A 20,762-nucleotide genomic window follows, 5' to 3' on the forward strand; every position below is an offset into this window, starting at 1 on the left:
CTACCGCTCCCCCCCACACTCTTTCACCTCCAACACACAATCGTTGTCCATTTGCAGGAGCCAGGGTGGATTGTTGCATGCCCAGCTTGCGTGAGAGATTGTGACCGTTGTTTGGGGGGGCAGGGAAATCCTTCGTCCGGTGGTGGATTTATCACCACTCGTGATGAATTGCGTTGTGGAATCGCCTACTTCTCAAATTATTTAAGTCACCTCGACAAAATGAAACCGCATCTCCTCTTCCTAAAATTAAACATTTGAAAACACTTACATTTTTAGCGTTTTTCCACCCCTCGCCCAAGGTAAGAATTTATAATTGTCTCCCATCTCCTTTCTTTTCCAAAGTTCTTACGACTGCGCTCAATTGCAGGCACGTGTTGTGCCTTACAACTTAAGTGACATTTGTCTCTGGCCACTGCGTGTGCTGGGCCTGTGCCTCAGCAACCGCGATTTAAAAAAACACTCCAATGCCCACTATCCACCTCCATTTCACAATTTTGATTTCGTTCTGCCCTCAAAAGCCATCCTAAACCCACATGCTCTGCTGTGTTTTCTTATTCGTGTCCCTCTGAATATCACAAGCGATAAAAAAAGTACGTTCACTGTGTGCATATTGATATTTAAGAATAACCCTTGCCATCTGAGTTTATATTTTGGGGAAACTTACTCTAAAACTGATATGAACATTTTTTCGAATGTATTTGATATATTTTTTATTACTAAAAACGTCAAATGATGTCACTGCCATCCACACAAAAAATGAGCAACGCAAAAAGCATGACGTACGGTTGTATTTGTTAATTTAATAATAAAGTCAAGTTGTGTAACGCGACGCCGCAGTGTCCGCTCTCTTGTCGAGAGCGAGAGAGAGCGGACGACACAGGAGCGCGAGGAACCACAGACAAGCGGGTGGAGGCCGCCACACCGCGGGCCGGCGACGACTCCTCCCCAAGCTCTGCCCTCCTCTGTGTATGAAGTTATTATTGGGCAATAATGAGTGTTTACATGTGAGAGGAAAACGGAGCACCCGGAGAAATACTACGTGTACAAGTGGGGTGGGGGGGGGGGACATACACTCCATCTCATACAGACAGAACAGGTGGCCCTCCACATTGTTGCTGGTACGGACTTCTCCCGCACAAGCCAGGGTGTGTGTGGCACCTCTCCTCCATGCCTACGGGAAGAGTTCCACAGCCCTTTCACCAACCCTCGTTGCCTCCACAGCGCTGGAGGACTAGAGGCCACGTGTAGAGCGATGACCGATCGGCGAGCTAGCGGTTGTTTGTATGTGCACTGCTGCGGCAGCGACGTCCCGCCGGGGCTAGCGGCCACCTTTTCGACCCCCTTTTTTCTTGCCGCCCTCCTTGCGGAGCTTGGCGCGCGTGTCCTTCTTGAGGCGCGCGTCCACCACCTTGTAGTGGCCCTTGACACCGGCGGGGCGGCCGACCTTGCGGCCGGAGGATCGCTTGGCCACGACGTACGTCACGTCCTTGTCCTTCTTCTTCACGCCGGCCTTCTTGTAGATGCTGCGGAGGCAAGGAGCAAAGTCTCTGAGTAATAGTCACGATGAAAATAATCTTACTTAAGACTGCCCGATTTGAAATATCATGTCATTTATTTACCCGGGAAAGCTTCACCTCACCCGAGGACGGCTGCTTGCGTTGTGGCCGAAACGTCGTGAGAATTATTTTATTATGTTTTATTTTTATTATTTTATTACTTCCCTTCTACGTGACTTTACCGAAAGAACCAAGAAGATGAATCCCTGCAGTCACGAAAGCTTTAAATCGAAATTTGAGGCTGTACCTGCGAAGCTGCGCCATCTTCTCCCTCTCGGAAATGTCCACCGTGTCCACCACCGCCTCCGCCTTCTTCTGCGCCTTCTCCACCTGCTTCAACATCTGCAATCGAGAGAGGGGGCATCCACATCGTGTTACGGTCACGTGACGGTGGCGGCGGCGGCAGTCACGGCAATGGGTAAGCGATGGTGAAAAATGACATGATACGGACATGATGGTGACACGAACATGATCAGGAGGCGACGGCTGTAATGACGATGACAGCGACATTGACGTGTTGGCGAAGGGTGATCTCGAAGCAAGCGATGGTTACGACGAGATGGTGATGCCGACGAAGGTGGCGACGCGATGGCTCATGGTAACGTAATGCCGCGTGTGCGCACCCTCTTCTTCTTGCGAGCCTTGGCCTCGGCGATCTTCCTGATGGGCCGCGCGTTGATCTCCTGCCAGCGCTTGCGGTACTCGGCCACCGTTGCCTTGTCCACGGGGAGCATCTTCCGTCGGTGCTTGCGCTCGTCGTCGGTGAACCAGTCTGGCAGTTCCCCCTCGTCGTTAAACGCGAACCTGACGCGCACGTACGGAGACAAAGACTCGCGTCGTGAGGGATAATCCAGTCGAGGTGTCCTGTCAAAATGGGATGATATACGTTCCGCTGTAGAAGGGGACCGTGCAATGGCATCACTTATCAACTGTCAACAGGTAAAGCCTCGCTTATCAACCGTTGCCAGGTAGGCCTTACTTATTAGTCGTCACCAGGTAAAATCTCGCGATGTGGGCCTTGCTTGTTAACCATCGCCAGGTAGGCCTCACCTGTCGAAGGAGCCGTCCACCAAGTCGCGGGTCCTCTTGCGGGAGGTGGCGATGAGGCTGCCGATCGCCAGGCCCTCGGGGTCCAGCACCCGCTCGATTTTCGCTGAAGCAAGACACAGACAGGGTCTCGATTAATATTTTCAAAATGCCTCATTTCATTTCTTGACATGGCACTTCAGCAGATTTTATCCACAAACTGTTGTGGTGGTTCCTAGGCTTGCGTTGGACCGCCAGCATATGCGTTCCATGTTTTTCTCGGCCCAAGATCCTTTTTTTTTTTGGCCGAGAATCTTGAGACCCCGTCACAGTGTTGGTAGTGGAGTCACGACCCCAGTACGAGTAACGCTGCTCTGAACCATGCAAATTGTGATGAGAGCTGCTGGACCGGGGAAGAAATCGGGAGGTGTCACTCCAGATCTATGTTTCTCAAAACTCCAGTCCTTGCTACGCCGCCACAATCCGGCCTTCGGTCAATACCAATCATCAGGTGTGTGTAACGTGTAGTGGCTCGATTTGCATATATACGGGAGAGCTTGGCATACTGGGTAGAGAAATTATTTGTTGATTGCTGCACTGGCAGTGGTGTACAAGCATAATAATAATAAAAAATAAATCCTATTCATGTGCGATGAAGAACGGCCTTTGCCTGAAACGTCACCTGTTACATATTTTCCTTTTAAAGCCACGGTGTTATTGACGATCATGTTGAGTTTTTTTTACGAATGAAACCCGTGAAGGCTCACCGTGGCGTGGCATGGACTGGAGTTTGAGAAACACCGCTCTGAGGCGAGGGCGACGCTGTTGTGCCCCAGATATCGGACCGCGTCAAACGGACTCACCTGGCTCCTCGATCGGGACCGTCTCAAAGTGATCGTCGTCGTCGAGGTCAAGGTCCGGAGCGGTCGCGTAGCGGCCTCGCCGTCCGGTCTTGATGGAGGCGGAGAGCTCCTTGAGGCGCGCGATCTGAGCAACGTCGTCGTCGTCGTCATCATCGCTGCTCGCACGCAGACGCAGCGACGCACAGGTGAGCAGCGGCCCATCGCTTCAGCAGACGCTCACGCGCTTATTTATTCGCTCACCTGGCCGGAAATCGAGCTACACAATAACCCAGCGTCCCGACAATCTACTAAGCAATTAAACAAGACAAGAACAAATATACATCAGTCAACTAACCATTCAGACGCGAACCACAGTGGGAGGGGTGCCGCAAGTAATAGGATTCCCGAGTTATTGGAGAATGGATTTTATGGGTTCTCTGCTTACCATCGCCGCTGGTCCTACCGACTTATCTCAGAAGCACACACGTTGCGTGGCGGGTGAAGCGCGGAGGGTGAGGCGCGGCGGGTGAGGCAAGATGCTCACCTATTATCGCTGTCCGAGCCGGACTCCTCCTTGTGCTGCGAGGGTTTGGCGTCGCCCCCCACGTCATCCTGCCCACTCCCCTGTTCCTTGGTTGACTGCTCGTGCTCGTTCGCGGCTGAGAGGAAACGAGGATTAAAAACACGCGGCACGCACACGCGTTGGCAACATTCAGTGGAAATGCCCGGGGTTTAAACAGCCAAACTAGGGCGTCCTATATGTATGCATTAAGTCTATTGGGGCACGTGCTGTTAACGAGCACCTATAAAGGCCGACAGCACACGAGGGGGTGGTGGTGGGTGGCCAGCACCACGCCCGACCGCCTTTTTGTCTCCCCAGCAGGCGATGTTTTTAGACACCGCACCAGGTACTTATTTGAGGCCAAGTCAACCTAGGGGAGGCCCAGGACCACTTCAGATATTTGCCACTGGTGTTGGCCGTGAGCGGGAATCGAACTTGGGTCGCCGGTTTTGTAGCGCATTGCGCTAACCGCGATACTACCGCTCCCCATTACAAAGGTAGTAGGAGGCGCGCCGAGGTAAGGGGGGGCCCTTGCCCGCCATCTGTCGGCGTCAGACGGATGGCAAGACCCACAGTGGTGGGAGTGTCTTGTTGTTGTTATTTACATGGTAACTGACTGTATTGTTATTGTTATTTACATGGTAACTGACTGTATTGTTGTTGTTTGTGTGGTGACTACAGCGTGTTGTTGCTGATGTTGTTTACGCGGCGACTGACTATCTTGCTGTCATCGTTTGTGCTGTTGTTTAGGTGGTGACTAAAACGTCATGTACGTGGTGACTGGTGTCTAGTCGTTGCTGTGCGTGTCCCAGAGAGGCTGCACCTGCACGGGCCATCTTCTTGAACATCCTCTGCGCATGTTTCAGCTCCATCTGCTCGTCCACTTCCGTCTCCAGGCCAGCAAAGATGTCCTGTAAAAAACCAACACCAACGGTCATTACCGGCAGCTATAGCTTCCCTCCACATGGTACGGGATTTCGTGCGTCAGGGGTTGAATGACGGGGTTCATTGGACAAGGGCTCAGGGTCGCGAGGCGAGTGGCTCGCAGGGTTGTGCGCGACTCGCCTTGCCGAACCACAGGTTGGTCTCGCGCTGGGCCCTGCTCTCGCTGTCCTCGTACTCCACCACCAGGGCGTTGGGCTGCTCCTCCGACGGCTCCGGCGTCACTTCCCTCCTGCCGGACGGCATGCTCGGTGAGGCGGCACGAGGTGGACACGGCACGCGTGTGCGTCAGTGGGTGTGTGGCGCGTGAGCCTAGTTTCCGTGGGACGGCCAAGTCTAATGGACGCGAGTTACCATGACTTCTACAGATTTCAAGGCAAAGGACAACTTTCTGTGGTTTTCCGAAAAGTGGCATTTCCTTGATTTTTAGTGTTACCCGAGTCATGATGCAAAAAAAAATCTCGTTCGCAAAAGATCAAGGCAGCATTGACGGTAAAATTCAACACTCAAGTTAAATTTACATGTTGTCGCCACCTGTAACAATTTTTGTTCCGGCAACGAATTTCCACTTGGCTGGAACTCTGACGCAGGGTATCGAGGTGCGCTCACATCGAGCGAGACGACTGACAAGAGTTCGGACCCGCAGTCGTGGCCAACCAAGTTGAGAAGAAAAATAAAACCAAACGTGCGCGCCATCTCAATGCTCACCGGCGAACAGCAGCTCCAACTACAAACTTGAGGTCGCGTTCCTCGTGGAGGCGGAGCGTTAAACACCCCCTGAAATCAGTTTACAGTTTTTTTCGCGGTCGTTTTCTCCGTTACAAATCACACCACCACCCCCTCCCCCTTACCCACCACCCCCCCGGCCGAGCCTCGGTTCGCACTATCGACAAGAAGGTGCTGCCAAGACGAGACCGCCGTACCTTTTGCCGCCCCGGATCTTGTGCAGCGGCAGCGCGACCTCCTCGTCGTCGGCGGAGTCGCCGTCCGCCTCCTCGTTGAAGTCGCCCATGTTGACGTCGTCGTCCGTCGGGCCGATCACCTCGACGAGCTCCGCCAAAGACATGTCCCCCTGCTCCATCTCCGCCATCTACACACACACATTAATAATGACGGTGATTTTGATTTCATAGGGAGTGCCTTTCCTAATGACATCTCAAAGCACAGTACAAAAAATATATATACACGACATTCCAAACGACAAACACTAAAAGCTGATGATACAATTAATAGCACGAAGAACAAGCTATCAAAGTAAATAATAAAATTGACACACATCGGTAAAATGCACGCATGCACGCGAGCACACACGCATGCACAGATGAAGGTGTTTTGGGCGCAGGTGAGTGGCTGATGGTGCTGTGGGTGGAGGCAAGCGGGCACATTGGTTTTGTTGATGCTCTTCAGGTTGAAGAGGCTGAAGTCGGAGCTCTCGGCCAGGGAGTCCCCGGGCACGTCCATCTTCAACTCCATCCTCTCGCGCAGCTTCCGCCGCTCCTTCAGCAGCTTCTTCTTCTTTCTGCGGGGGAGGCGACGGGGACCGAAGGCTCGGACTGACTCTCTAGGCCGCTACACGAGGCCGCTACACGAGGCCGCTACGCAACACCGCTACACGAGGCCGCTACACGAGGCCGCTACGCGACGCCGCTACGCGAGGCCGCTACACGAGGCCGCTACACGAGGCCGCTACGCGACGCTTCTGCAAAGTAGCCCAGGGTACAAACGTAGTAGAGCTATCAGGGGCGTAGTCAAGAAGCCCAGGTGGTCTCCAGGGGAGGTGGGGGGGGAATCCCACCCTACCCCCTCCCCCAATGTACACCCCTCCCTTAATCTCGACCCCCAACTCCAAATCTACATCCACCAGTCTACCCCCCCCCAAATCCACCCCCACATCTACTCCCATCCCCCGCCGACCCCCACGTCCCGCTTGGAATCCACCACACTGTGTACGGGCGTTACAGCAGATCCAGTGTTGCTGCAAACGGGGTTCGCCGAGGGAGACTCGCACACACCGTGGCACTTCGACACGAGAAAGCCTCGCCGCACAGGCCCTCACCTTTTGAGGTCCGCCACCTCGTCGGATTTCATGTCGGCCAGCTGCTTCTCCATCTCCTCCTCGTTGTCGTCGTCGTCGTCGCTGCCATCGACCGCCCCCGCCTGCCTGCCGTCGCTCTCCCCATCGGACGAGTCGAGGCTGCGGGAAACGAGAGGCGATCGCAGGGCTCAGCCGACATTTATGCTCGCCCCGAAATATTTTTTTGTCATCCCGGAGCAACGCTCTTTCAAATCTGCGATTCATAAGGACAGTACGCCGACCCCTGTCTATTTGTCCGACCCGTTGTTATTACCGTTGGACAATCCTAGAAATCTGCGACACGCCTTCCAATTGTCTACTAATAGTTCCCAGGTTACAGACAATTTGGATCAGAAGGATTTTAATGCAGCTGCCCCAAAGATTTGGAACCACCTCAGAGGTCTCTTGGCATCTCCATTCTGCCATCTCTGTCCTCACTTAAACTGACTATTAAAATCACTAAAGTTTAAGTGTGAATGTAATTTTACAAAATAATTGCTATTTATTTAGTTTTGCCTGCAATTGCGCTAATGCTTTGATGTTGTCTGCGGGTCCGTTAAAAAAAGAGCATCTTAGCTCGGTGGACTTTACTCGGGAAATAAACTTGCGATTACGATTCATACGGTGTTGAATAGCACACCCGGTCGAACGCACAAACAAATACACAATTAGACGCACGCTCCCGCGATGCTAGCGCGTTGGAACGCGTCGCCAGGATTCACGAGTTTGTGCGTGGGTCGTGCGTGGGTCGCGCGTTCCCCGCCAAGGCCGAGTTGAGAGCTGGGATTTATTTCACAGGGTAAATCCCCGAGCAGCTGCGGCAGTGGAATGCGTGCGCTCACACCGTGTGGTGTCTGTAATATGGCGAGCCGGACGGAGAGCGAGAGAGAGTCGCTCACCCCGTGCACACTGCCCCCCCCTGCTGCAGCGGACCTGGCTGCGATGAGAAGCGACCGACCGTGAACTCACCTGATATCTCCGTCTGTGGCCGTGACCAGCGTCGCCGCTTCCTCCGCGGGGGCCGCTTTCACCGCGGGTGCCGCTTTCTCCTCGGTCGCCCGCAACAAACTCTTTTTCAGTTTCGTCCGCCAGTTGATGAGCGACCTGAAGAAGGGGGTGGTCACCAAACGGGGTCAACTCAACACCGCTCCCTCCCATAATATCTCACCCGCCCCCCCCCCCCCCCCCCCCCATAGGTTTACACTCGGGGCATAATAACAATTTAGTACATTTGGAATGAAAGCCATTCTACATCTAGTCGTTCGTAAGGCGCTATTGTTTCACGGACACAGTCTGTGGTGTTTTCACAGCGGAGGGGGCGCGATGTTGCCTTGTGTAATCCCAATTTAATAATTAGCGTGTAACGTGTGAAATTTAGCAGATTTTGGCCATGACGCCAGCGTACAATGGCCTTTTGTTTTTCGAATGACGTCAGGGGATCGTTAACGTTCACTGTGAATCGGACGTGCGGGTATTTTATGGTTAATACATCCGGCAGTATTAACCAGGACAGCGTGTGGCTAACACGCTACTGCTGGGCCGTGTCGCTCCCCAATAATCGTCAACGCGTTCTCAACAAATACCAACTTGTTAACGGACAGCCGTGAGATTTCACTCAACTATTTGAATGCCCAATATCGTGACTCGATAATTATTACTCAAAGAGTTACGACAAATTTGATCTTAAAGCGAACTTCTGCCATTTCTAGGTTGTTGTACGTCTGCATCTGGTCCCCGATTTATTCAACAGTGCAGGGGCCCGAGTTGAAATTGCCTCGCGTGCGGTCCCAATTTCTGCTGTTACGACTGCTGCCGTTGCTACTGCTGCCGCTAACAATGCTGCCGATACTGCTACTGCTGCTGCGACCGCCGCGATTGCTACCGCTGCCGCCGCTGCTCACCTGAGCTCCTTGCGCCCGAGCACTTTGATGTCTCGGCAGCACTCCGCGATCTCGTTCGTGGTGCTTGGGTGAGAAACCATGCGTGGGTCATCCAGCACGATCTAGAGGGGGAGAGGCAAGGTGAGGGGGGGGGGCAATTTACAGACCATTGATAATCCACTGCTGGATGAAAGCCTCCCCACGCTGGTCTGTGTAGGTTTGTGAAGCTGAGCCCAGGACCGGTTCAGATATAACTCGCCACTAGTGTTAGCCTTGGACAGGTGGGGAGGGTTCATACTGCAGTGCGCGGACCACATGAAGTACTGCTCAACTGCATGTAGACAATACACACATGCAACAAGAACCGCCGTTCGCCACTAAGGTTGCGGTGACGTAACCACAGCACTTATGCCTGACAAATATCGCCTCTATAGCCTTAACAGATTGCAAGGGCAAGTGCTGTTAGCCAGCATCTATGAAGGCCGGCGCGGGACACGAGGGGGTGGGTGGCCAACACCACGCCCAGCCGCCTTTATCTCGCTAGTGGCGATGTTTACACACCGCACCAGGTACTCATTTGAGGCTGGGTCGGCCTAGGGGAGGCCCAGGACTGGTTCAGATAATCGTCACTGATGTTGGCGAGTGGGAATTGAACTCTGGTCCCCAGGTTCGGAGTGCAGAGCATTAACCACTACCACTCCCCACAGCGGTGCACATACGAATACACAAACAGGGCATCTTCAGCTTTGGCATGAAAACCTTTGGTTGAGATTGTGTTGTAATGGCACAAAACATTTTGTGCATAGCTATATTGCAGTGGCTGAATCTTGATAATAATTCTAAGAGTTTATAAAAAGGAAATTGGAAAAACTCAACACACGCATCAATAACACTGCCTTCAAATTCGGACTTTTTTGTGCTCTGAAGAAGGAGCCATCACCTGAAACGTTGCTCATTACATTTGATTTTAAGGCCACGAAGTCTTACCGACAAAAGTGAGTTTTTTTTCTTATCGACTGTACTTTCAGACCACTGCCAACGCAGTATCGCCAAATTATTTGTTTTCACTTAAAAACATTGGCGTGATGTTGAGGGAGCTGACAGGCCCATAGCCTCGTGCGGCCAACGACCGCCACCTGAGCGTACGTTTGCACGCACGCACGTTGTTAAGCCTCTTTCGCGCCGTACGTAGCCAGCCGTGCAAGTCGGAGGCGCGGGAGAAACCAACCGTGCTCATCGGAGGAGCGGGCGGCGGCAACTCACCTGGCTGCACTTGTTCAGGAAGTCGATGGGGTTGCTGCACTTGAGGAACTCGGTGGCGGGGAGAGGATGGAAGAGCGTGTAGTCCCCCTCCGTGTATCCCTCCGCCTGTGACGCGGCGCACACAGCCGCGGGCGCGGCGAGTCAGCGTATGAGCAACAAGGTGGGGCTAGATCGTTTAGCCAGGCAGAGCTGCAGCCGCGTCTCAAAGATTTCCTCACGGGAGGGATCTCGCGGAGGACATTTGACGATTTCCTTTCAGGTATTTTGTTTGGCACAGAACGAAAACCGGATACCAAAGAGGGCCAGCTCCTAACGAGGTTATCTCGCTTGACCCCCTGAAAGTGAAATTGTAGTTGTTTGCTCTGCATCTACACCGACCAAACGAGAGGAGAAGACTGACGCTGACCGAACGTTAATTTGGCACGACCCAAGTCCACTCCCCTTAGCGGCATACCACTGTTATGGTGACCTTCCCACCCCCCCCCTCTCACACAAAAACTCTACAGGCACACCCCCCCCCTCACGGCCCAATACAAACCCTGAACGAATGTGAGAAACCCACTCGACTCCGCCGCTTTCCACAGCATCAACCGAGGCAGGGCACAGCACGTCATCAGGCTACTTCCGCGCAGACGCGCATTACCTCCGCCGATATTGACCACAACGCACCATTAGGCTCAACGACCCCAATGCACCACACGTTCCGCCACCGCGCCACGCAACAGACAACCGCGCGCGCACGCAACGATGCCTCACTTTGGGTTTTTTCTTGTCGTCGGCAATGTCCCTTATGGTCTTAGCTTCGATCTCGACCTCCTTGAAGGCGTACTTTGCATCGAAAAACTTGCTGTCGATTTTGTCTGGAGCTTTGTAACCTAAACATAAAATGATAACAACGACGACAACAACAGACGATAACGTACGGCACGCGGTTCATTTTCCAGACGCTGGAGAAGTGTAAAACCAACTCCAATAGTGCGGCACGGTCTCCTGCGGGGAGCCAGGAGGCCGTGGCGCACATCGTCGTCGCCGGCTGTGAAGTCCGTCAGGGCGTACCGGGCGGACTGGTTGCGCTGCATGTGCTGGAGGAGGAGGCGGCTGTCACATGGCTCTATGGCTACACGGGCTGACGTTCACTCACATATAACATTGACAAACATATTCATCTATTTTTCTTGCATATCTAGCGCTCTGAAATATATGAGTCACGCGTAAAAGCATTTGCTTCATAAATAATGATTTCAAGCTCTCCGGCAACCACTGGTGCTGATTTTCAGTATTTTATATTTGCAGGGAGACTGCAGTCATGCCCAGTGTATCCCGAGCCACGTTGTGCATTTATCCGACTGTCCACCCCGCCCCCACGACGTTGCCCAATGGCAGTGGCTTTGGCCGCTTGTTGCAGACGTTCGCGGTTCTAACCCGGTAGACCACCTTGGTTAATACTGCCGGTATAACAGCTGCCAATCGTGTGCTGTCTGTTCCACGGTGGACATTAATGATCCTGTGGTGACATTCAAAATCAGCGAGTAGGCAGGCCACTGTGTGACCGCGTGATGGTCCAAATTTGGGAGTACACAGAGTAACAAAAAGGCAACATCGCCCCCCTACTGTGAAACTACCACTACGTGAAATACAGTGCCTTCATGATGGCCTTATGTCAATCATAATTATGCTTGCTGACTGGCTGTTGACCCCGGTGAGACAAACTATGCGTGCCATCTTTTAGTCGACTGGCGCATCCTCCCCTCCTACGACCCCGACATGTGCCGCCTCCCCCCCCTCCCCCCCGGGGAGACCCACCTTGGCACACGACGAAGATCTCGGCAGACTCGCTACGCGACGCCTGCGGCTTGGTGGCCTGGACCTTCTGGAAGAACTGCTGGAAGAGCCACATGAGTGGCTGGTAGTCGCGCGAGCGGAACACCTTGGTGATGAACCAGCCGCCCTTGTTGAGGAAGTCGCACGCCAGCTTCAGCGCCTGCAGCGTGAGCCGCGCTGCGGTCGACAGGAACACGGCGGGAAGACGTCACACGACGGCCAACCTCTGCCCCACACCACGCTGCTCGACTACACACCCCGCTCTGCCCCACACCCTGTTCTACCACAACCCGCTCTACCGCACAGCCAGCTTTACACCGCTCCTCACTCTACACCACACCCCACGCTACTCTACCACACACCCTGTTCTACCACAACCCCCCTGCTCGACACCACATTCTACTCTAATGCAGACCGTCTTTATTAAGAATACATGACGATCGCTCCCCACCCCCCATCCCTCTCCTTAAAACGTAAGGCATTCGCGACCAATATCACGGGTTTAACGACGTAATAATTTACGCAATCTAACCCAAAAAAACCTATATTAGGCATCCCTCTCCTGTTAACTCAATTCGAATCCAACTTACAGAGCATACGTGTCATCAGCTGCCCGGGCCTCAAACCACATGCATTTCCCGTTTGTCAGACCTTAAGGGAAACCCAGACATGCAAATTACTATGATGGACCAGCTGTGGTGCTGTCCCACAAGGGAATTCCTCCGTGGCTAGCCGCCCCCTAGTTTAAACGCTGTCTGCACAGGGCAACCAACTAACCTCAACTACTACTACTACCCAGCCTCACACTCCCCCCCCGCCACTCACTGCCCCCCCACCACCGTCTCACCCTGGGCGTACGCGTCGTGCGACCAGTTGGCGCCCACGTTGGGCGCTCCGTCGTTGAGCATGCAGTCCACCTTCCACGTCTGCAGCTCCTTCTTGAGAGCCTGCGAGCACACGGACGCGGTGTACACGGCGTTAAGGTTTGTACCGTAAAAAACCCAAGCTATCAAGAAACCCCCCCCCCCCCCCCCCCGCCCACGTCACTGGCCCCAAAACACAAAAAAGCCAGCCCAAAGAACGTGGAAAAGCTCATGGTCGAGCAGGAGCAACGTCGCGAGTTGAATTGTCAACGCCGGCCAGATCAAGGTCTAACCCACAGGAAGGCCTCGGCAAGGAAACGAGGATCGGGATGCGGCCACTTGCGTCGCCCGATGCGATAAAACTCCCGGCGGTGCAAATGTCGGAAACAAACGGCCACAGCCATAGGGCATGCCCTCTGCGGTGCACGAAGAGAAAGGATGGGTTTGACGGTCTTAAGCAGTGCATAAACGTAGCTCTTTGCATTAAAGCTCGGGTTCAGGGAAGGACTAAGTTTGCAGTTTGGAGTGGCCAGCGTAGGACTGTATGCTATTTAACAATATGCAATGTCCTCTTGCAATCGCCCTTCCGCAGGATAGAGAAGGGGTTGCCTAGCTGTACAAGTTGTACGCAGCGCTGGCCAGCAGATGGGCAAGAACATGCCAATAGAAAGCGGCGTCGCCATTTATTTTTCCCAATCAAGTAATTTGCGGGCAACTTAACAAAAATTTGATGTGTACTGCGAAGAACGTGAAGGGACCCTGAACGTCCACTCTGACGCAGATGGCACGTATTCGCTGTTAATCAGAGGTCGCAACCGGGTACCCGATACCCGTACCCTACCCGATACCCGGCTACCCGTACCCGGCCAGGTACGGGTACCCGTTTGCGACCCTGGTGCGGCCGGGTACGGGTAGGCCGTGAGTCACTGGTGAGTCACCGTTTGTCACTCATTTCGGGTAGGATACGGGACGGGAACGGCTACCCGTACCCGGCCAGGTACGGGTACCCATTTGCGACCCTGGTGCGGCCAGGTACGGGTACGGGTAAGGAATCAAAACCGGTTTGCGACCTCTGCTGTTAATGCACCCGGGCACCATTAACCAGGGCGGGCAGCCGGGCTGAACCGGGCAGAAAAACCTCCACAAGCGGCAGACGCACCACTGCTCAGCTGCGTTTCGTCCCCCCACCCATGAGCGCACCTGGCGGCACTTATCCGTGGTGATGTCCTCCTGTAGGGTGACCACGTTCGGGATGGACTTGATGGGCACGAGGTCCACGCCTGCCGACGACAACGACCACGAGGCGTCCAACATCCACCCGCACCACGCGCGAAAATGCCGACGCGCGCGGATGGCACGCAAACCAGTGCCGCATTATCCAATAGGCAACAGTAACCATTTTTTCTGTTTGTATAATAAAAAAATTTACCCAAGGTATCTTCTTGAATAAATACATATAGCAAGGATAAGCACAGTGTATATACAATAAGGCAGGGTCATGTGAATAATTTTTTTGTTCATGAGGTGAGATTAATCAACGCCGTAAATACAGTTTTCACAAAATTTTCCGTCGTAAAATTTGCAATAACAGCTTCAAATTGTGTTTTTCGCACAATCTCATTCTCAATCGAGCAGTATAAGGCAAGACAAGCGTTGTTGTCCTACGGTTAATCAGCATTTGCAAGTGACAACGGCGGTAGTAACATGGGGGGGGGGGCAGCAGTAGCACCTGTAGAAAGTTATCACTTAAGGCCTAAGAAACAGAAGTGCCGAGGGCCTACAAGAACCTTCATCCGGCCCTGGCGCAAATGCGCCGTTTGCTTTCGAGGCAAACCTTACCGATGACGAGACTTGAGATGGGCATGAACTTCGATGCCACCTGCAGCCTGGAAACACAATGAGCAAGATATCAAGAGTTGCTCACATATCACGACGCGACGGGATTCCATGCAGGTCGTATCCAAAGCGCCGCAAAGGGTGATCGCAACAGCACTGCGTCTCTATCGACTATCGAATGGGTGTGCATGGCTTATTGTAGGAGTTCAACTGGTGATACATTACAATAGACGACACGCTGGTGCTCAACTCGTTTTCAGAACGGGCCTGCCTGTTTGGAGAATTGTGGTTTTATCGCATTTGGGAGGAAGCAATCATCTGGATTTTTTTTAAATGCATGCAAGAGAATTACCAAGCATATCTGTGGTCTTGTGATCGTCAGATTTGCTGTACTACCTTCTGCAGGCACCTGGTTGGCCGGCGGTAGCAGTTTTCGTCTTTGCCGTCATTCTCACACCACTGGCTACAGGTGTGTGTCACTACAGACTGCAGCCAGTGCGTGCCTCAGTCGTGTACCAACCTGCAGGCACCACGGAGTGCGTGCGTGTGTTTGCACTTGACTCTGCGCATCAGGTACCATACTGCAGACACCACAAGTGTATGTGCATGACTCAGTGAGGCATGCACTTACTACCCTACAGGCGCCACACAGTCTGTGCGTCACTTAGTGAACCGCATACCACCGTACCAGGCACCACGCAGTGTGCACGACTCAGCGAATCGACTACCAACAATCCTACAGGCAGCACGCAATGCGTGCGCGAGTCGCGTATCAATCTTACAGGCACCACGCAGCATACACGGACTCTGAGTCGTGTACCACAATATTCCAGGCACCGCTCGGCGTGCATGAGCCGTGTACCAATATTACCGTCAGCATCCTGTGTGTGTGTGAGCGTGCGTGGGGAGCGATAGTGTAGTGGTTAGCGCGCTGCGCTATGAACCTGGCGACCCGGGTTCAATTCCTGCTCACGGCCAACACCAGTGACAATTATCTGAACCGGTCCTGGGCCTCCCCTAGGTCGACTCAGCCTGAAATGAGTACCTGGTGCGGTGTGTAAACATCGCCACTGGGAAGACAAAAGCGGTCGGGCGCGGTGCTGGCCACCCACCCCCTCGTGTACCGTTCCGGCCTTCATAGGTGCTCACTAACAGCACTTGCCCCTACAGTCTGTTAAGGCTATACGGGGGATCTTTTATCTTTGTATGAATTTAAGTGTGCGAACCGGTCCTCCTCTAGGTCAATTCGGCCTTAAATGAGTACCTGGTGCGGTGTGTAAACATCGCCAGCTGGGGAGAGACAAAGACGGCCCGGGCGTGGTGCTGGCCACCCACCCCCCTCGTGTGCCACAGCGCCGGTAGCCTTCATAGGTGCTGCTACTCGCTAACAGCACTTGCCCCTACAGTCTGTTAAGGCTACACGGGGGGATCTTTGTGTCCGGGTGTGATGTCGTCGAGTCGCGTACCATCCTCCAGGAGCGGCGCACAGGTCCACGAGGACGCGCGCGCGCTGCAGGAAGCCGAACTTGCGGTTGAGCTGGATGAGCTTGAAGGCGGAGCGAGCGCGGTAGCCTGCAGCAGAACAGCAAGCGCACATGTTTTATGTTTGCATTACGACTGCAGGTATTGTGGTCTATGCAAACATGACTCCTTGTATAAAAAGGTGTCAGTTTTGTTGCCAGATAAAATGGTAAAAAAACAATTGTCGTATTTTTTACTGGCAAATGAGGTACCAATGGTGTAAATGCTTACCCCGAGCTCTCATACTCGGATGGTGCGTTGTCTTTGAGTTGTGCGCCTTTTGGCGTCATCTGGTCCAACCCATGTGAGACAAGGCTCTAAGGAAAGCTGTCTCGGGTGTGGACCAATTAACTTCAAGGACAGTGCACACATTATCAGAGTTATGTTTTTTGTTTGCATTATGACTGCAGGTATTGTGGTCTATGCAAACATGACTCCTTGTAAAAAAAGGTGTCCGTTTTGTTGCCAGATAAAAGGGTAAAAAACCAATTATCATATTTTTTTCTTCTGGCAAATGAGGTACCAATGGTGTAAATGCTTACCCCGAGCTCTCATACTCGGATGGTGCGTTGTCTTTGAGTTGTGCGCCTTTTGGCGTTATCTGGTCCAACCCATGTGAGACTAGGCTCTAAGGAAAGCTGTCTCGGATGTGGACCAATCAACTTCAAGGACAGTGCATACATTATCAGAGTTGTTTTTTGTTTGCATTACGACTGCAGGTATTGTGGTCTATGTAAACATGACTCCTTGTAAAAAAAGGTGTCAGTTTTGTTGCCAGATAGAAGGGTAAAAAAACAATTATCATATTTTTTAGTGGCAAATGAGGTTCCAATGGAGCAACCGCCAGCCGCCCTGCACCTGACAGAACTTTGTCGTTATTTTTGGCTCACAAGTGACGACGTAATATGTATCCCTCTATTTAAGAACAGGACGATTTCTCCACAAATCTGGCTGTGGCCTGATGATGCTAGTTGTGGTTTTATTCGCTCGATCATGATCGCTTTGCCTCGTGCTCAGCTCCTCTCCAACCACTCATCACTGCGTCCTTGTTTTCGGTGCAACGCGCCTGTTTATTTCGTTCATACTGTTACTTTTTCTTCTTCACGAACTAGCGTTGCCTGCACATCGGACGCGTTCTGTTCCTGTGTTGCCCGTGCTTTCGTACGGACCGCTTTGATGTTGCCGTTACTTTTCTGCAGTGATGCGCCACGGATCCTCCGTGCAAACTAGCTGGATGACTGGCTAAACGGGACTTATCGTGTAACAAATAAACAAAGCCTACGTGTTAAAACCAAATAAATAATGATTTAGTGATTGATCGTCACTCTTACTACAATGTTACTGTTTTTGTTTAAAACACAGTAGCTGCACACTGTCACAAAGGCCCAAAACGTCAAGCGGCCTGCAACTTACAGCACTCTTATCAAAGTTGTAATGGTAGTAGTTTAAGTGTTTATTAAATTGAGCAACGTTAAAGAGCTTGGTTAAAGAGTCAATGGGAGGGAGGTCGTGATTGTTGTGGCGGCAGTAGCTGCAGTGGTTGTTGTAGTGGTGGTAATTGTTGTGGTAGTGATTGTTGTGCGGTGGTAGTGGTATTATTGTGGTGGTAGTGGTTGATGCTGTGGTATGGTTAAAGTGGTTGTAGTTATGTTTGGCCGTGGTTGTTGTGATGGGTTGGATTGGTTTTTTTCCGATGGTTGTAGATGTTGTGGTTGCGATTGCGTTAGCGGTTGCTGTGATGGGTGGTAATGGTTGTTGAGATGAGGGCAGTGGTTGTTGTGATTGTTGCTGTGGTTGTTGTGAGGGTGGTAGTGGTTGTTGAGATGGGGGCAGTAGTTGTTGTTGTTGAGGTGTGAGCAGTGGTTGTTGTTGTGAGGGTGGTAGTGGTTGTTGAGATGGGGGCAGTGGTTGTTATTGTTGCTGTGGTTGTTGTTGGGAGGGTGGTAGTGGTTGCTGTTAATGTTGCTGTGGTTGTTGTGAGGGTGGTAGTAGTTGTTGAGATGGCGCAGTGGTTGTTGTTGTTATTGTGTGAGCAGTGGTTGTGGTTGTTGTGAGGGTGGTATTGGTTGTTGAGATGGGGGCAGTGGTTGTTTTTGTTGAGGTGTGAGCAGTGGCTGTAATTGTTGTTGTGAGGGTGGTAGTGGTTGTTATTGTTGCTGTAGTTGTTGTGAGGGTGGTAGTGGTTGTTGTTGTTATTGCTGCTGTAGTGGTTGTTGTGAGGGTGGTAGTGGTTGTTGAGATGGGGGTAGTAGTTGTTGAGGTGTGAGCAGTGGTTGTTGTTATTGTTGTGAGCGTGGTAGTGGTTGTTGAGATGGGGGCAGTGGTTGTTTTTGTTGAGGTGTGAGCAGTGGCTGTAGTTGTTGTGAGGGTGGTAGTGGTTGTTATTGTTGCTGTAGTTGTTGTTGGGAGGGTGGTAGTGGTTGTTGTTAATGTTGCTGTGGTTGTTGTGAGGGTGGTAGTAGTTGTTGAGATGGCGCAGTGGTTGTTGTTGTTGTTGTGTGAGCAGTGGTTGTGGTTGTTGTGAGGGTGGTAGTGGTAGTTGAGATGGGGGCAGTGGTTGTTTTTGTTGAGGTGTGAGCAGTGGCTGTAATTGTTGTTGTGAGGGTGGTAGTGGTTGTTATTGTTGCTGTAGTTGTTGTGAGGGTGGTAGTAGTTGTTGTTATTGTTTCTGTAGTTGTTGTGAGGATGGTAGTGGTTGTTGAGATGGGGGCAGTAGTTGTTGAGGTGTGAGCAGTGGTTGTTGTTATTGTTGTGAGTGTGGTAGTGGTTGTTGAGATGGGGGCAGTGGTTGTTTTTGTTGAGGTGTGAGCAGTGGCTGTAGTTGTTGTGAGGGTGGTAGTGGTTGTTGTTATTGCTGTTGTGGTTGTTGTGAGTGGTAGTGCTTGTTGAGATGGGGGCCAGCGGTTGCTGTCGTGGTTGTCGTAGTGTTTGGTAGTTCAGGCTGCGGTGGACTCAGGCCACGCCACGTGGTGGTGCACACTCGCCCGTCTCCTTGGCGAGCAGGTAGAACTTGTCGCGCCGCGCCTTCCCGATCTTCGACTTCTTCCCCATCGCTGAGTGGAGTCACAGGCGCGTGTTAGTACACGACTCGCGCGCACCACCGCATGCGCCACATTGAATACACTCTGGTGTGTCGTGCGTACTGCTCGAGTGGGATGCGGTCGTGCATCGAGCTTGCAGGCGAGCAAGTTTGGCTGTGCAGCTGCGCTAGTGAGGAGTTAGTTCCTCTGCACCGTGAAGCTGCTGTGGCAACAGCTCTCTCTACGCTGTGCAGCGGCGGTAGTGATGAGTTAGTACCACTGCGCTAGTGAGGAGTTAGTACCACTGCGGGTCTGCGCTAGTGCGCGTTGGCAAATCTATGGCTGTAGTAGTGAGCAGTGCCTCTGTGCAGCTGTGCTAGTGAGGCGTTAGTGCCTCTGTGGGGCCGGGGTAGTGAGGCGTTAGTACGCGGTAGTAAGTCGTGAGTACCCCTGTGTGGGGTCGCGGTAGAGGCGTTAGTACCTGTGTGTGTGTTAGTACCTGTGTGTGCTAGTACTTGTGCTAGTTGAGGTGTTAGTACCTCTGTGTGTGTGTGTGCTAGCGAGGTGTTAGTACCTCTGTGTGTGTGGAGCCGGGGTAGTGAGGTGTTAGTACCTGTGTGTGTGTTAGTACCTGTGTGCTAGTACCTGTGTGTGTTAGTACCTGTGTGTGCTAGTACTTGTGCTAGTTGAGGTGTTAGTACCTCTGTGTGTGTGTGTGATAGCGAGGTGTTAGTACCTGTGTGTGTGTGGAGCCGGGGTAGTGAGGTGTTAGTACCTGTGTGTGTGTTAGTACCTCTCAGTTTGTTAGTGTGTTAGTACCTGTATGTGTTAATACGCGCTAGCGAGGTGTTAGTACCTCTGTGTGTGTTAGTGTGTGTGTTAGTACCTGTGTGTGTGCTAGCAAGGCGTTAGTACCTCTGTGTGTGTAAATGTGTTAGTACCTGTGTGTGTTAGTACATGTGTGTGTTAGTACCTGCGTGTTAGTACCTCTGTGTGTTAGTACCTGTGTGTGTGTTAGTACCTCTGTGTGCTAGTACCTCTGTGTGTTAGTACCTGTGTTAGTACCTGTGTGTGCTAGTACCTGTGTGTGTTAGTACCTGTGTGTGTTAGTACCTGTGTGCTAGCGAGGCGTTAGTACCTGTGAGTGGTGAGCACCTCCACGCGTCTCTCGCTACCTCGAGGCGGCGAGGCTGTCGACCACGTGCAGCAGCGTGGCGGCCGGTGATGACGTCGCGGGTCGGAGTTCAAAGTGCGACTACGGCAGCGGGGCGGGGTCAAAGACGCCGGGATTTACGAACCGCGTTTGTCGCCGCCAATGGCACACGCACCGTAAGCGACGTTTCGGGCGATGGCCCCTTATATGCGGCGCAGAGCGAGCGAGGATTAAGTTGGCTCTGTGTCACTGATGTTGCTGGTAGGAACCGCCAGGTTACACCAGCCCACAGGGGATTATTGTGTCCGTCCGTCGTGCATCCAAAAATGGGAGGGGTGGGGCTGGGTGGAGAGGGTGGGGAGGGGCTGGGTGGGGAGGGGCTGGGTGGGAGGGGTGGGGCTGG

General features: G+C 52.6%; 1 protein-coding gene across 2 annotated transcripts; it reads right to left on the reverse strand.

Moving 5' to 3' along the window:
- Nucleotides 1-773: 773 nt before the first annotated feature.
- FTSJ3 (FtsJ RNA 2'-O-methyltransferase 3) lies at nt 774-20,433 on the reverse strand. 2 transcript variants are annotated; one of them, XM_061561986.1, is made up of 22 exons: nt 20,345-20,433; nt 19,171-19,239; nt 16,132-16,237; nt 14,669-14,715; nt 14,030-14,109; nt 12,814-12,913; nt 11,949-12,143; nt 10,902-11,020; nt 10,146-10,250; nt 8,904-9,004; nt 7,972-8,106; nt 6,985-7,122; nt 6,312-6,447; nt 5,852-6,018; nt 5,052-5,160; nt 4,810-4,897; nt 3,969-4,083; nt 3,446-3,600; nt 2,607-2,709; nt 2,180-2,360; nt 1,804-1,898; nt 774-1,523 (listed from the first exon to the last, which is right to left on the reverse strand). In XM_061561986.1, exons 2-22 carry the CDS (start codon nt 19,235-19,237, stop codon nt 1,319-1,321), a joined length of 2,547 nt encoding a protein of 848 aa, XP_061417970.1. In that variant the 5' UTR covers nt 19,238-19,239; nt 20,345-20,433; the 3' UTR covers nt 774-1,318. The 2 variants fall into 2 exon arrangements, with proteins under 2 accessions (XP_061417970.1, XP_061417971.1); XM_061561987.1 differs by having other exon boundaries at nt 20,382-20,422.
- Between the last annotated feature and the right edge of the window lie 329 nt (nt 20,434-20,762).

This window comes from Lethenteron reissneri, chromosome 28 (assembly GCF_015708825.2).
Source record: "Lethenteron reissneri isolate LAM-NWPU_2019-01 chromosome 28, ASM1570882v1, whole genome shotgun sequence".
Taxonomy (NCBI): Eukaryota; Metazoa; Chordata; class Hyperoartia; order Petromyzontiformes; family Petromyzontidae; genus Lethenteron; species Lethenteron reissneri.

Excerpts from the sequence above, each read along its gene's own strand:
- FTSJ3 (XM_061561986.1), bottom strand. The coding sequence starts at position 19,237 with ATGGGGAAGAAGTCGAAGATCGGGAAGGCGCGGCGCGACAAGTTCTAC. Across the intron at positions 12,914-14,029 it reads CCACGGATAAGTGCCGCCAG|GCTCTCAAGAAGGAGCTGCA; the intron begins GTGCGCTCATGG and ends GTGTGCTCGCAG. Across the intron at positions 12,144-12,813 it reads GCACGACGCGTACGCCCAGG|CGCGGCTCACGCTGCAGGCG; the intron begins GTGAGACGGTGG and ends TGTCGACCGCAG.